General features: G+C 43.0%; 1 protein-coding gene across 1 annotated transcript in view; it reads left to right on the forward strand.

The window, feature by feature from the left end:
• Positions 1-2,100: 2,100 nt before the first annotated feature.
• The window catches only part of MAPK1 (mitogen-activated protein kinase 1), a 93,647-nt gene continuing 79,700 nt past the window's right edge, over positions 2,101-16,047 (forward strand). The window contains exon 1 of the mRNA XM_082640518.1: positions 2,101-2,440. Within this exon, the coding sequence (XP_082496644.1) occupies positions 2,325-2,440 (116 nt within the window). The 5' untranslated portion in view covers positions 2,101-2,324. The remainder of the gene's footprint in view (positions 2,441-16,047) is intronic.

Raw genomic sequence — 16,047 nt, forward strand, 5'->3', positions numbered from 1 at the left:
CAGTTTGGAAATGTGAAGTTGAAGCCCCTGTAGGATGTCACATGGAGATGTCCAGGTGGACACGCTGACCACAGATTCTGACAGTTAAAGACCTGGGAGGAAGTGAGGCATCAGTGGGAATTAAACCATGCAAGAACGGCTACAACCTACCCTCTCAGAGTGCTGCCAATCTTGTTCCATTTTCCTTTGGCATTTAATTATTACAGAGGAGGACTCTGAAGAAAACCAGCTTTTAAATAATCTTTTTTTTTTTTTTTTTTTTTCTGACTGGATACTGTGTTTGTTCTTTTCTTTTCTTTTTTTTTTTTTTTTTTCAGTACGCGGGCCTCTCACTGTGGTGGTCTTTCCCGTTGCGGAGCACAGGCTCCGGACGCCCAGGCTCAGCGGCCATGGCTCACGGGCCCAGCCGCTCTGCGGCATGTGGGATCTTCCCAGACCAGGGCACGAACCCGTGTCCCCTGCATCGGCAGGCGGACTCTCAACTACTGCGCCACCAGAGAAACCCTGTGTTTGTTCTTTATCCCTGAAATTTAAGAACTTTTCTAGATTATGTCTTGAAGTTGGTTTCTGCTTATTAATTTTTCTGGATTCAGAGAACTCACTCAATTTTCCACTTCTACATCAGATCTTTTTAGACCTAAGGCAAGTTTTCTTTTACTATAAGTTATTGTCTCTAATTGATTTGCTGTCTTCTTTGGGGGGGTGCCTATAGTTTGACTCTCCGTGGTATTCTCCTGTACGTTTTTCTATCTTAAAGAATTTCATCACTGACTTTTTCTTCTATACTGCTGATTTGCTCTTCTGCATTGTTAAGTCTGCTTTTTACTGCTCCAACCATTGCTTTTACTTTGGCGATCATGGTTTTAATTTCATAGTACTCTCCATTTATCTTGGCCTGTTCTTTAAAAGATGCAATGTCTTCTTTTAGTCGAGAGTAAGAATTAGGTGTTTTCTGAAACTGGGCTCTGCTTCATGGACTAAATATATTGCAAAGGAGTAATTTTTGGCTCTAGCACTTTATTTTTCTCATGTGCCACATATTTCTTTCCCAGAGGGTAAAATTTTTTTTTTTTTCCTTATTCACCTTTAATATTGTCTAGCTGATCTTTGTTGTTGATGCCTGGAAGTCCAGGCTTACAAGATCACAGTGTTGGACAATCAGGATGCAGGGTTCCCCACCCTTACTCCCCGTCCAGAGATGGCCCGGGTGTCGGTTCAGAAGCAGTGGTTAGATCATCTTCTGTCTCATTGCATTAGCTATTCTTGGCATTCACTCGCTTTAAGATTCCGACTTTTATTTTCCAACCTCTGGTGTCTGTGACTATTTCTGAGCCTCAGGGTGTGTCTCATATTCTCTAGATCTTGATGCTTTGGACTTCAGCGTTTCTATCTTTGCGTTTCTATTTCAGTATGTCCTATGTCTGAGACGCTGTCCATCTGTACCAATCTGGGTCTCAGTCTCTGAATCTCAATGTTTTTCTCAGTGTCTCGGCCCCCTACTCCCGAACCCCTTACTGATCTTTATATTTCTTCATAGCACTTATCACAACGCGAGTCTCCCTCCCTCCCTTCCTAGCGACCCATCCATCCATGGAGCCACATCTCCTTCTGCTGGAATGTAACTCGTGGCAGAGTGGACGCACAGGATCAGGGTAACACTTGTTGAACGAGCCTCTGTCTGATCAGCGGGTCCCGTCCTGGCCTCTCGTCTCGGCCTCCACCTCTAGGTTTCACACTTTCTCAGGATGCAAATGTCTTTCTCGGTCTCGGTCACCCTTCCGGTTTCTGTCCGTGTGTCTAGACCTCTAAGTCCGTGTGGGCCGCGGGCTCGCACAGGCCTAACCGGGGCGCGCGGCGAGGTATGGCGGAGATTGCCTTCCTGGGCCCCGCCGGCCCACTGGCTCAGCCTCCGCGTCCCCTGTGCCTAGGGGTCCGCCTCCCGCGAGTGCACGTGACCGCGCCCCGCAGAGCCGCCGCAGTGCCAGGCTCCGAGCGCGCTGCTTCCGCCGGCCGCGCAGCCCCGCCTCCGGGCGTGGGGAGCCAATCCGCGCGCACGTCTCCCGGCCCCGCCCGACGCCCTCCTCGGCGCGCGCCCCTCCCTTCGCCTGCCGGCCCGCCCGTCAGTCAGTCAGGCAGGCAGGCAGTCGGTCCGAGCGGCTGGCTGCTCCTCGCCTCTCCCGCGCGGCGGCCTCCCTCTTCCCTCCCGGCCAGCGGCGGCGGCTGCAGCGGCGGCGGCGCGGTCTCCCGGGAGGCGCGGCGTGGGCCGAGCGGCGGCCGCGGAGCGTCGAGCCCAGCGCGGCGGCTGCTGCGGCCCGGCAGCCAACATGGCGGCGGCGGCGGCGGGCGCGGGCCCCGAGATGGTCCGCGGGCAGGTGTTCGACGTGGGGCCGCGCTACACCAACCTCTCTTACATCGGCGAGGGCGCCTACGGCATGGTGTGGTGAGTGTCCGCGCCGCGCAGCCCGGCCGCCCCCGCCTGGGCCTGGCGGACGCAGCCGCGGTCTCGCCCGGGCCCCGGCCCCCGGCCCCCGACCTCGGTCCCCACCCGGGCTGCGCCGTCGTCCGCGAGCTGGGGGCCTCGGGCCGGGCCGTCGGGCCTGGCCGTCGGGCCTGGGTGTTGTTCCTCTCTGGGCCCGGGGGGCGGAGGCCGGGGCCGGGACCCCGGGACCGGCAGCGAGGCGCCCCCGCCCCCAGTGTACGCACAGCGCGGCCTCGAATTCCTTCGGATGCTCGCCGCGGCGTGTGTGCACAGCTCCGAAATAATCATATGATTTTCCTCCCCTCGCCTGCGTTTTCCGCGAGCGGCTTTCGTTAAGTGCCTTCCGTGGTGCCAGGGGGGCTCTCCTACGCAGGCTTTCTAAAAGGCGTTAGTGGCAGCAGTGTTCGTTGTGGACTATTTCAATCTTGAAGTCTTTAAAGGGTTTTTAATACCGTACTGCTAGCGTTTCAGGAAGGATAAGCCAGCATTTCTCTTTTGGTTTATTAAGGAGTCATTTGGAGTTGGGCCTAATTTAACTTGTTTTTCTTTTGCCCCCCGTTGAGCTCTCTTACCAGCATAAAGGCATCCAGACGTTTTAGCACAATTACTGTGGACTTTCCCTGTTAATGCTTTAGTGGTCAGTATGTGTGCAGCCCTAATGGAGTTCTTGCAGAATCACATTCAGGCGCTCTCGTCTCGATCCAGCTCACCGAAACGTTTGTGGAATGGGGGTGACGGTCTTGTTTTTCATTAGAACCAACTAGCTGTCGTGTTTTGTGCTGGTGAAGACCTGTGCAAGTGTAGACTCCCTTACACCGAAATCTTCTCGTGAGTGTGTCTTTTCTTTTGAACGAAGGAAGTGAACTAACATTTATTGAACACTTCGTGGCAGGTACTGTGCTAGGTCCATTATCTCATTTGTTTGAACAAACAGCTGGAGGGAGGGGAACGCGGTGATGTCTTTCAGATGAGAAAGTATTTCGAGGTGAAACCAGTTCCTAAGGTCATACAACTAAAGAGGCATACTTGAGATTGTGGACTGAGATCCTGTTTCAGTTGCTGCAGCTCTTTTCATTACACCCCACTTTCCTTAAATAGTGTTATTAATCATATTAGAATTTTAGGGTGTTTTACTCTTATAAGCATTTCTATTTCAGAAATGTATTCAAATTTGAATGATCATAATTTTAGAAATACCATAGAGGGCATGTTTTGCCAAGTGTTAGTTAAAATTATTTTTAAAAAAAGACTTTAATTGAATCTCGAATATTTTCATTCTCTTCAGGAGCAAAATGTTTCACAGTGTACAACTGTGAAAATTAACATGAACTCAGAGGCTTAGGAGCCAAAAGAGAAACTAAATTAGGTCAGGCCTAAAAGAAATAAGGTCCTAGGGCTTCCCTGGTGGCACAGTGGTTAAGAATCTGCCTGCCAATGCAGGGGACACGGGTTCAAGCCCTGGTCTGGGAAGATCCCACATGCCGCGGAGCAACTAAGTTCGTGTGCCACAACTAATGATCCTGTGCTATAGAGCCCGTGAGCCACAACTACTGAAGCCCGTGCACCTAGAGCCCATGCTCTGCAACAAAAGAAGCCACCGCAATGAGAAGTCCTCGCACCGCAATGAAGAGTAGCCCCCGCTCACCGCAACTAGAGAAAGCCCGCGCGCAGCAATGAAGACCCAACACAGCCAAAAATAAATAAGTAAAATAAATAAATAAATAAATAAAATTTATTTAAAGAAAAAGAAATAAGGTCCTAGAATGTAACGGAGAGAAAGAACTGCCTGCAGCATCACTTCTGTTGCACCTGCTGGTAAGTATGCCAGTAAACATGTCTCTTTATGAGAGGTTCAGAATTGCCCATCACGTCCTTCAGCCCTTTAAAATATGTACTAAAAAAAACTAGTTTTATGACATTTCAGTTGAAAGTTTTTTTTATTTCTCTTTAATCTGAAGCTGATTTAGATCTGGTAATTTTCTACCACTGCTGTAGACTTATTTGACCTTCTCAGTCTGTCAGGTGAAATATCAAGTCCTCTTACTGTGATGTTCTTTTCTTAAGTAAGATCCAAGTACAGATATTATTGGAATTAGAATCTGGGTCCAGATTATAGCTTTTTATCTTCAGGTTGATGATATTTATTTAATATAAGAATTTAATCTACGTCGTACGCTATTAGCATTTAGTAAATGTTGGTTAACAATGCTGGGTTTATGGAGGATTTCTTGATTGAAATGTTAATATTTGAATAGTGACATTTTAAAAAAATTAATGCTTCCAGAAGGATTTAAGGATTTTCAGGAAAAAAGGTTTTTTTTTAAATTTCCTGAATCAATTCATTAGGAATTTGCCTTTTTCTTGCAGAGTCCTTTCCTAATCATCAAGTGGAGGATATAAAGATGAAAAGTGGAGTTTGAATTGGGCCTTTAGGAGTGAGTGTGATTTTGATAGAAGGATAATAGGTGAAAGTGGCAGTTTGAGCTGTGGAATCTAATCCTGGAAAAGTATTTAGGTGACAAACTTGTAGAGGACTCTAAAGGCAAAACTGAGTTTGGTTGTATATTTGTGCAGTGGAGATGCATGAATGTTTTTGAAAAGAGGCAAGCACATGGTCAGTTTTGGAATTTGGGGGGAGGATAGATCAACACTGGTGGAAATGACAGGAAAAAAAACTGAGGTGGGGAATCAACTAGGCTGTTGTAACCTTCTAGAGGTGAAGTAATATAGTGAGCGTGGAAGATAGCAGATGGAGATGAGAGCCCTTATAAAGATAGAATCAGTAATAGGGGCTCTTGTCAGAAGAGTGGTGGACTTCTAATCATGGCAAGTGTGGGATGAAGCAGAGGATGATGAGTGAGGTCTTAATGGGTAAGAGGTGAGAGAGGTGGGATTTGGATTTGAGAGGGATTTCCAGGCTTGATGATGTGGCATGGACATGGCTGTTAATTCCAAGGCTTCTAGCGTGGGAGCCTGGGAGGATGGTGGTGGTGTTATGAGAGAAGGAATACTGTATAGGCAGAGGAGTTTGCTAAGGAGAAATAGTGAGTTCTGGTTTGGACTTGTTAAGTTTGTGATGCCTTTAGGCCATTTAAGCTATATCCAGAAGGCATCTTGAAAATAAGAGGGAAGTAAAATCTGGAGATGAAAATTTGTGTAAGTGATAGTCTTAGGTGGAGGAGCACAGATTCTTTTTTTTAAATTAATTAATTTTTGGCTGTGTTGGGTCTGCGTTGCTGCGTGCAGGCTTTCTCTAGTTGCAGCGAGGTGGGGCTACTGTTCATTGCGGTGCGCGGGCTTCTCATTGAGGTGGCTTTTCTTGTTGCGGAGCACGGGCTCTAGGCACACTGGCCTCAGTAGTTGTGGCACATGGGCTTAGTTGCTCCGCGGCATGTGGGATCTTCCTGGACCAGGGGTCAAACCCGTGTCCCCGGCATTGGCAGGCGGATTCTTAACCACTGTGCCACCAGGGAAGTCCAGAGCACAGATTCTTATTTGAGGTCATTGGTTAGGTAAAATTGCATGCATATGTTCTGTATGTTTATCCTTTTAGTGAACAATCCATAATATTCATTAGATTTTCAAAGGGTCCATTATTCCAGAAAGGTTAAGAACCAGTGAGACCAAAGAGGTAGCTCTGGCAAACAAGTGCTTTTAATAGATGGGCAGAGGAAGAGGAAGCTGAGGACTGGTGAGATGTATAAGAATCAGGAAAAAAAAATTGTATGAAAGAGGAGAAATTGAAGCTCTTTGCTTGGTCATCTAATTAAGATAAGTATTTTGGATAAGTTCAGTTTGAAACACTTTCTAAATGTGACTGAGAGGTTGTGGAGTCATCTCCATAGAGACACTAATTGAAGCCTTGAGAGTGGACAAGATGAGAAAAATGTGAGAGCTGAGCCAAAGGAATGCCTGACTTTAGGTGTCAATAGAGGGCAAGTTACAGAAGAGGATGGAGGAAATGTGGTTGGAGACCAGAGAACCAGAGTTTGCACTATCAAAGGAGCCAAGGGAGGTCGTGGTCATTAGGGATTGGTTTAAATACTGTAGAGAGCACCGTGCAGCTGGAAGAGCAGCTGTTAGATTTGTTAACTTTCAACTCTCCTGACAGATGGGCTCTCTTCTCTTCTCTGCCATCCTGTGTGTGGTTGAGTTTGCTCCTCACCATGCCTTTTCACAAGACTTCAAGATCAAGCGATTCTTGGCCAAGAAACAAAAGCAGAATCGTCCCATTCACCACTGGATTCCAGTGAAAACTGGTAATAAAATCAGATACAACTCCAAGAGAAGACATTGGAGAAGAACCAAGCTGGGTCTATAAGGAGCCTTGCACATGAGGTGGCGCACATATTTATGCTGCATCTTACCATGTCACTCTGAGAACATCACTACTATCTGAACAGCTGGATGTGTTTTATTGCAAAAATGATTTTTCTCTTTGTGTGTTTGTGCACTAGGGCTTTGGCTCAGTAATAAATATCTGAGACCTTAAAAAAAAAACAAAAAAAACCAGATGGTTCCTACTAAAATTTCATTGTGATCACATTCCTGATAGTATAATATCCTGTCCTGTGAAGTTTTTTTGTCATTATGGCAGACTAATAGAACTTTTGTTACGTTTTGTTTTTTAAACATACATACGTTAATTAACATACATTAATTAATCCTCACACTGTCAAGGTGGTTACTTTAAGTAAGTGGGAATTTGAGACACAGAAGGGTTAGTTCACTTGCCCATGGACACGGAGCTCGCAAGTGATAGAGCATCCTAATCTGGTTCCTAAGTGATACTCCACCAAAGACCCAAGTTGAGAAAATACATGTTTTCAGTAACAGAAAATATCTGTTGTCTGCTTTTTGCTTGTGTCATGTTTTACTTTTTTTTAATTAAAAAAATTTTTTTGAATTTATTTTTTGGCTGCCTTGCGTCTTCGTTGCTGCATGCGGGGGCTACTCTTTGTTGCAGTGTGCGGGCTTCTCATTATGGTGGCTTCTCTTGTTGCGGAGCATGGGCTCTAGGCGCATGGGCTTCAGTAGTTATGGCTCACGGGCTCTCTAGAGTGTATACTCTAGTTGTGGAGCACAGGCTTAGTTGCTCTGCAGCATGTGGGATCTTCCTGGACTAGGACTCGAACCCATGTCCCCTGCATTGACAGGCGGATTCTTAACCACTGTGCCACCAGGGAAGCCCTGTGTCACGTTTTAGCGTTTTTTTGTTTGTTTGTTTTGTTTTTTTGTTTTTTTTTTACATTTTAGCCTTTTAAAAAACCTTTCATACGAGGTTATTCACTCAGAAAACTTTCACTGAGCACTTGTTATATGCTAGGATGCACATGGTCCCAGCCTTTTAGTAGCTCTTAGTCCAGTTAGTGGGATGGAGTTGGGCAGTAATGCAAAGAATGTACCAGTGTCATACAGAAGGGACGTGTGCAGTATTATGAGGAAAAAAGAAGGCCTGAGTGACAGGGGCTGTCTTTGTATGGCTTCACAAACTTTTGAGCTGGATGTTATGTGACTGGGAGTTTGCCTTGAGAAGTGCATTCTAGGTAGAGGAAGACGTACGTGCAAAGGCACAGAAGTATGAAAACAGCACATCAGGTCAGGAAAACCAGGAGTTGTTTGGGAAGCTAGGGGTATGGGTTGAGTGCCTTCGGAAGAAAGCTGGAGTTGAGACAGTTGGGGTGGGCCCGGCCAGATTCTGAAGGACATTGTTTACTGAGTTCAGACTTGATTTTCTAGGTGAAAGTCATTAGAGGATGCCCTTTTTCTGCCAGTTCCTCATCACTTTTTATGTTCCCTTCTTTGTCTCTCTTATGCTCTCTATCTGCTTGTGCTTTTTTTCTCTTTTTCTTATCTAGGGGTATTCAGTGGGTGTGATTTTTACCCCCTCTCCAGTGGCATTTTGAAATGTATGTGGGTCAGGTTTTGGTTTTTGGTTGTTAAATTGATTGGGGGGTGTTATTGGCCTTCGGTGTGTGTATGGTCAAGGCAGATGTGCTGAACAACCTGCAGCTCACGGTGTAGTCCTGCACTGGAGGACCATCCTGCTAAGAGGCCAGCAGTATTCCCTCCAGCCCATCCCCAAGAAACACTGGGCCCTGTTCAAGTCCTGTCTTCCTCTAAGGTTCATCTCCTCTGTAAACTTGTGCTTGTTACTCTCTGCTGTAGTGCTCCCTCCTGCCCTCCCTGGAACTCTGCTGGGTATTTGTACCACCTGTTTGAAAGGCAGGGCCAGCAGTAGTATATATCATCTATAAAGGCTTGAGACCTGGAAACGCATCTAGATTCAGATTCATAGTTTTGCTTGTTAACTGTTAATTTAACTTTTAATAAAATGTCTCTTCTATGCTTTTTGGAGCTCAAAGATGTGAGGAGACCAGCTCAGATGAGCAGCAGAATATCCAGAGTTTCTGAATGGTTTTGAGTGCAAGTAAAACTCAAACAAAATTAAGTTTGATATTAATAACATCTTGGTGGTTAGCTCTGATAGGCCATTCCCATGAATTTAATGGGAATGCTCTCAATTCTCAAGTATTTATAAAAAGAGTCTCATGAAAAGCATCCAAGTTGAGTTTTCCCAGGAATCATCTATAATTTATTCTTCATCTCACATTAACATATCTACTAAGTAAAAAACAACTGATTCCCCAACAAACATCTAGAGCTACCTCACCATCGTGCATCCAGCCTGTTCTACCTGCCTACCTGCCTAACCCTGAAATGCTTTTTCTCCCGGTTTGCTTCTCTTGGGGCTCCCATACATTGGAAAGCCAACAGGATAGACATTCTCCAAGATCTCTCTCAGATGAACAGTCTTAGGGCAGGTTCTGGGTTCTGAACCCATCCACCGCTAGTAGGAGCTGGGAAGTGGAGTGTATGTATGGGTGGGGTCTGCATGGGATATGCCATGACCAACTGACTAACATTAGTTGATCTTGAGCAACTTCCTCTCCCATTTTTTAAATTAATTAATTTATGGCTTCGTTGGGTCTTTGTTGCAGCACGCAAGCTTTCTCTAGTTGTGGCGAGCGGGGGCTACTCTTCGTTGTGGTGTGCGGGCTTCTCATTGTGGTGGCTTCTCTTGTTGTGGAGCACGGGCTCTAGGAGCGCAGGCTTCAGTAGTTGTGGCTCGTGGTCTCTAGAGCGCAGGCTTAGTAGTTGTGACGCAAAGGCTTAGTTGCTCCGTGGTATGTGGGATCTTCCCGGACCAGGGATCCAACCTGTGTCCCTTGCATTGGCAGATGGATCCTTAACCACTACACTACCAGGGAAGTCTCCTCTCCCATTCTTTGATTTAACAATCAGAGCATCTCGTGTGCCTACCCTGGTTCATGTTCCTGCCCTCTCTCAGGAATGTTGCAGTGCATTGTTGGAGACAGACTGATAAGGAAATAAATTACTGTGTCGTGTGGTAAAAATACCGTTCTGAGATCATTCTGGACAGAGCAGCTAACTCCACTTCGGCTTCCCAGTTACTAATTAAATCAACAAATAGTGTATGTGTACACCAGGCACGCACCAGTTGTTCCACTACATTGGTGAACGAAGCATCTAGCCCTCAGGGAGCTCATGGTCTATGGGCGCCTGGCTGAATGGGAGTGGCTTGAAGAGAAGATTAGAAAGGTTTGGTCAGGCCTTGGCTTTAGGTTCCTTCTAAGGTGTTTCCTTTATGGGAATTCCCTGGCAGTCCAGTGGTTAGGACTCCACGCCCATTATGGCGGACAGGGGTTCGATCCCTGGTCAGGGAACTAAGATCCCACAAGCCACATGGTGTGGCCTAAATAGATAAATAAATACTTTTCTTTTATTTCTCTTTTTATAGTACTTATCCTAGACATGTCTAAGATACTTTTTTCAGTTTATTGATAAATCATTTAAGTCCAAAATTAAAGCCTTGAGGAAAATTATTTTCTGTACTATAAAGTTAAAGAACTTTCTAATACTGTTGTTCCAGAGTAATAGTTTACCTCAAGTGATTAGGTTATTCATGTGTGTTTGGCTAAGAGAGAGTTTTTAACTGAGTGGCTGGAAGGAATGTTCTTTGTTTTTATTTTTTTTTTAAATAAATACATTTATTTAGTTTTGGCTGCATTGGGTCTTCATTGCTCCGTGTGGGCTTTCTCTAGTTGTGGCGAACTGGGGCTACTCTTCGTTGTGGTGTGTGGGCTTCTCGTTGCGGTGGCTTCTCTTGTTGCGGAGCACGGGCTCTAGGCACGTGGGCTTCAGTAGTTGTGGCACGTGGGCTCAGTAGTTGTGGCTCGTGGGCTCTAGGGCACAGGCTCAGTAGCTGTGGCGCATGGGCTTAGTTGCTCCGTGGCATGTGGGATCTTACTGGACCAGGGCTCGAACCCGTTTCCCCTGCATTGGCAGGCGGATTCTTAACCACTGCGCCACCAGGAAAGTCCTTAGACCAAATGTTAATGTTGCCACATTGTCATTGGGAACAAATGTATAGTGAAAAATGTAGCGTTTCAGAGATAGGGAAATTCTTAAATAGAACTGATTAAAAGTAATTCTGGGGAAAAAGTAAATACAGTCTCTTTTATAGAACAAATAGTTTTAGCTGCATAGCTAAGGAAAGTAAGTAAAACCATCACATTTCTCCAATTAATACCTAAATTACCACTGATCACAGGTCAGGCTTGCAAAGTAGAGAGTAAAACCTACAGGATGTACCTTGGTCACAAGGATTTATCTTGAGTCAGTAGCTAAGTTCAGGGTACTGTTACTTATTGCTTCAGTAGATAATGTGAAAATGTTTAGTTTGGGGCTTATTTGAGATTTCCTTCCATTTTCAGTGTATCAGTGCTGAACCCATCCTCAAACTTGTATTTCCCTCATTACATCATCTTTCTGTTTCATGGTTGAAACATACTTTTTTTTTTTTAAAGGATCAATATAATCCTTTCCCATGAGTTATTTACTTCAGGACTATATAGACATATAAAAATATTTGATGTTATGTTTCAGACCAGTGAGAAACCATTTGATAGGAATGCTAAGTAATCTATTATCTATTACCATTTCCAGGTATGTTCATTGAGCCATTCTACCTGTTGTGTGTTTTGCTGTTTTCAGGCATCCTTTCAGGACAACTCTGATCCCTTAATTCAAGTGATGGTAAAAGTGATATTCCTTAAGAGTGTTGTAAATTATTTCTTTAGTCCAAAGCGAGCTGGAAAGAAAAGACATTTTTGATTCTCTGTCCACTCTGACATAACTGTTGGAAAGAGCCATTTGTTTCCTGCCACAGAGAAAGTGTAAGACAGAAATTAGTCATAAGAGGGCTAAAGTTTTATAGAAACTTTAGGAATGCTTCTGGATACCCCAGCAGGCAGAATGTAGCATTCAAGAACTGGTAAATGTTTATCTAGCATCCTAGAATGTAGTGCTTAACTATAAAAATGTAACTTGGAAAATATTTTGGCCTCATGTGGTTTTTGGCTTTAGCAGGAAAGGCTCTAGTGTTTCCCTATTAAGATGCTGGCATTGGGCTGAGGTGTATTTTATTTATTATATTTACAGAAATATCCATCGCTTCTGTTTTGGTTGTTTTTAACATAAGTAAGTGAATTTTCTCAAGTTTTTTCTGCCTTCATGGAGATGATCATATGGTTTTTCTCTCTTTAGCATTGAGGATCATACTAATGGATCTCCTTATATTGAATCTTCCTTGCGTTCTTGGAGTAAATCCTGGTTGGTTATGTTATATTCTTTTTTTTCTTTTTTGAATTTTATTTTATTTATATTTTATAAGCAGGTTCTTGTTAGTTGTCTGTTTCATACATATTAGTGTATATATGTCAATTCCAGTCTCCCAGTTCATCCTACAACCACCACCACCCCCTCACCACTTTCCCCCTTGGTGTCCATATGTTTGTTCTCTACATCTGTGTCTCTATTTCTGCCCTGCAAAGTGGTTCATCTGTGCCATTTTTCTAGGTTCCGCATGTATGTGTTAATATACGATATTTGTTTTTCTCTTTCTGACTTACTTCACTCTGTATGACAGTCTCTAGATCCATCCACGTCACTACAAATGACCCAATTTCGTCCCTTTTTATGGCTGAGTAATATTCCATTGTATATATGTGCCACATCTTCTTTATCCATTCGTCTGTCGATGGGCATTTAAGTTGTTTCCATGACATAGCTATTGTAAATAGTGCTGCAATGAACACTGGGCTGCATGTTTTTGAATTACGGTTTTTTTGAATTATGGTTTTCTCTGGGTATATGCCCAATAGTGGGATTGCTGGGTCATATGGTGATTCTATTTTTAGTTTTTTAAGGAACCTCCATAATGTTCTCTATAGTGGCTGTATCAACTTACATTCCCACCAGCAGTGCTAGAGGGTTCCCTGTTCTCCACACCCTCTCCAGCATTTGTTGTTTGTAGATTTTCTGATGATACCCATTCTAACTGGTGTGAGGTGATACACTTCATTGTCGGTTTTTTTGTGTGTGTGTGTGTGTGTGTGGTACGCGGGCCTCTCACTGTTGTGGCCTCTCCCATTGCAGAGCACAGGCTCCGGACGCGTAGGCTCAGCAGCCATGGCTCTGAGCCCAGCCACTCCGCGACAGGTGGGATCTTCCCGGACCGGGGCACGAACCCGTGTCCCTTGCATCAGCAGGCGGACTCTCAACCACTGCGCCACCAGGGAAGCCCCTCATTGTAGTTTTGATTTGCATTTCTCTAATCAGTGATGTTGAGCAGCTTTTCATGTGCTTCTTGGCCATCTGTATGTCTTCTTTGGAGAAATGTCTGTTTAGGTCTTCTGCCCATTTTTGGATTGGGTTGTTTGTTTTTTTAATATTGAGTTCCTTGAGCTGTTCATATATTTTAGAGATTAATCCTTTGTCTGTTGATTGCTTGCAAATATTACCTCCCATTCTGAGAGTTGTCTTTTCCTTTTGTTTGTAGTTTCCTTTGCTTTACAAAAGGTTTTAAGTTTCATTAGGTCCCATTTGTTTATTTTGGGTTTTATTTCCATCACTCTAGGAGGTGGATCAAAAACGATCTTGCTGCTGTGATTTATGTCAAAGAGTGTTCTTCCTGTGTTTTCCTCTAAGAGTTTTATAGTGTCCGGTCTTACATTTAGGTCTCTAATCCATTTTGAGTTTATTTTTGTGTTTGGTGTTATGTAGTTTTCTAATTTCATTCTTTTACATGTAGCTCTCCAGTTTTCCCAGCACCACTTATTGAAGAGACTGTCTTTTCTCCATTGCATATCCTTGCCTCCTTTGTCATAGATTAGTTGACCATAGGTGTGTGGGTTTATCTCTGGGCTTTCTATCCTGTTCCATTGATCTATATTTCTATTGATCTATATTTTTGTCCAGTACCATACTGTCTTGATTACTGTAGCTTTGTAATATAGTCTGAAGTCAGGGTCCTCCAGGTCCGTTTTTTTCCCTCAAGACTGCTTTGGCTATTTGGGGTCTTTTGTGTCACCATACAAATTTTAAGATTTTTTTTTCTAGTTCTGTAAAAAATGCCACTGGTAATTTGATAAGGATTGAATTGAATCTGTAGATTGCTTTGGGTAGTATAGTCATCTTCACAATATTGATTCTTCCAATCCAAGAACATGGTATATCTCTCCATCTGTTTGTCATCTTTGATTTCTTTCATCAGTGTTTTATAGTTTTCTGTGTACAGGTCTTTTACTTCCTTGGGTAAGTTTATTCCTAGGTATTTTATTCATTTTGTTGCAGTGGTGAATGGGATTGTTTCCTTAATTTCTCTGTCTGATCTTTCGTTGTTAGTGTATAGGAATGCAAGAGATTTCTGTGCATTAGTTTTGTATCTGCCAACTTTACCAAATTCATTGATTTGCTCTAGTAGTTTTCTAGTGGCATCTTTAGGATTCCCCATGTATATAGTACCATGTCATCTGCAAACTGACAGTTTTACCTCTTCTTTTGCAATTTGTATTCCTTTTATTTCTTGTTCTTCTCGGATTGACACGGCTAGGACTTCGAAAACTATGTTAAATAATAGTGGTGGGAGTGGACATCCTTGTCTTGTTCCTGATCTTAGAGGAAATGCTTTCAGTTTTTCACCATTGAGAATGATGTTTGCTGTGGGTTTGTCGTATATGGCCTTTATTATGTTGAGGTAGGTTCCCTCTATGCCCACTTTCTGGAGAGTTTTTAGTACAAATGGGTGTTGAATTTTGTCTAAAGTTTTTTTCTTCATTTATTGAAACGATTATATGGTTTTTCTTCTTCAATTTTTTAATATGTTGTATCACATTGATTGATTTGCATATATTGAAGAATCCTTGCATCCCTGGGATAAATCCCACTTGATCATGGTGTATGATCCTTTTAATGTGCTGTTGGATTCTATTTGCTAGTATTTTGTTGAGGATTTTTGCATCTATATTCATCAGTGATATTGGTCTGTAATTTTCTTTTTTTGTAGTAACCTTGTCTGGTTTTGGTTATCAGGGTGATGGTGGCCTCATAGAATGAGTTTGGGAGTGTTCCTTCCTCTGCAGTTTTTTGGAAGAGTTTGAGAAGGATGGGTGTTAGCTCTTCTCTAGAATTCACCTGTGAAGCCATCTGGTCCTGGACTTCTGTTTGTTGGAAGATTTTTAATTACAGTTTCAATTTCATTACTTTTGATTGGTCTGTTCATATTTCCTTTTCTTCCTGGTTCAGTCTTGGAAGGATATACCTTTCTAAGAATTTGTCCATTTCTTCCAGGTTGTCCATTTTATTGGCATAGAGCTGCTTTTAGTAGTCTCTATGATGCTTTGTATCCGTTATAACTTCTCCTTTTTCATTTCTGATTTTATTGATTTGAGTCCTCTCTCTCTTTTTCTTGATGAGTCTGGCTAATGGTTTATCAATTTTGTTTATCTTCTCAAAGAACCAACTTTTACTTTTATTGATCTTTGCTGTTGTTTTCTTTGTTTCTGTTCCATTTATTTCTACTCTGATCTTTATGAATTCTTTCCTTCTTCTAATTTTGGGTTTTGTTTGTTTTCCTTTCTCTAGTTCCTTTAGGTGTAAGGTTAGATTATTTTTTTGAGATTTTTCTTGTTTCTTGAGGTAGGCTTGTATTGCTGTAAACCTTCCTCTTAGAACTGCTTTTGCTGCATCCCATAGGTTTTGGATCACTGTGTTTTCATTGTCATTTGTCTCTAGGTATTTTTTGATTTTCTCTTTGATTTCTTGAGTGATCTCTTGGTTATTTAGTAACGTATTGTTTAGCCTCCATGTGTTTGAGTTTTTTACCCTGTAATTGATTTCTAATCTTAACAGCATTGTGGTCGGAAAAGATGCTTAATATGATTTCAGTTTTCTTAAATTACCGAGGCCTGATTTGTGATCCAAGATATGATCTATCCTGGAGAATGTTCTGTGTGCACTTGAGAAGAAAATGTAATCTGCTGTTTTTGGATGGAAAGTCCTATAAATAACAATTAAATCTATCTGGTCTATTGTGTTATTTGAAGCTTGTGTTTCCATATTAATTTTCTGTCTGGATGACTTGTCCATTGGTGTAAGTGAGGTGTTAAAGTCCTCCATTATTATTGTGTTACTGTCGATTTTCT

Source organism: Mesoplodon mirus (genome assembly GCF_964341445.2).
Source record: "Mesoplodon mirus genome assembly, chromosome: 13".
In the NCBI taxonomy this organism is placed as follows: Eukaryota; Metazoa; Chordata; class Mammalia; order Artiodactyla; family Ziphiidae; genus Mesoplodon; species Mesoplodon mirus.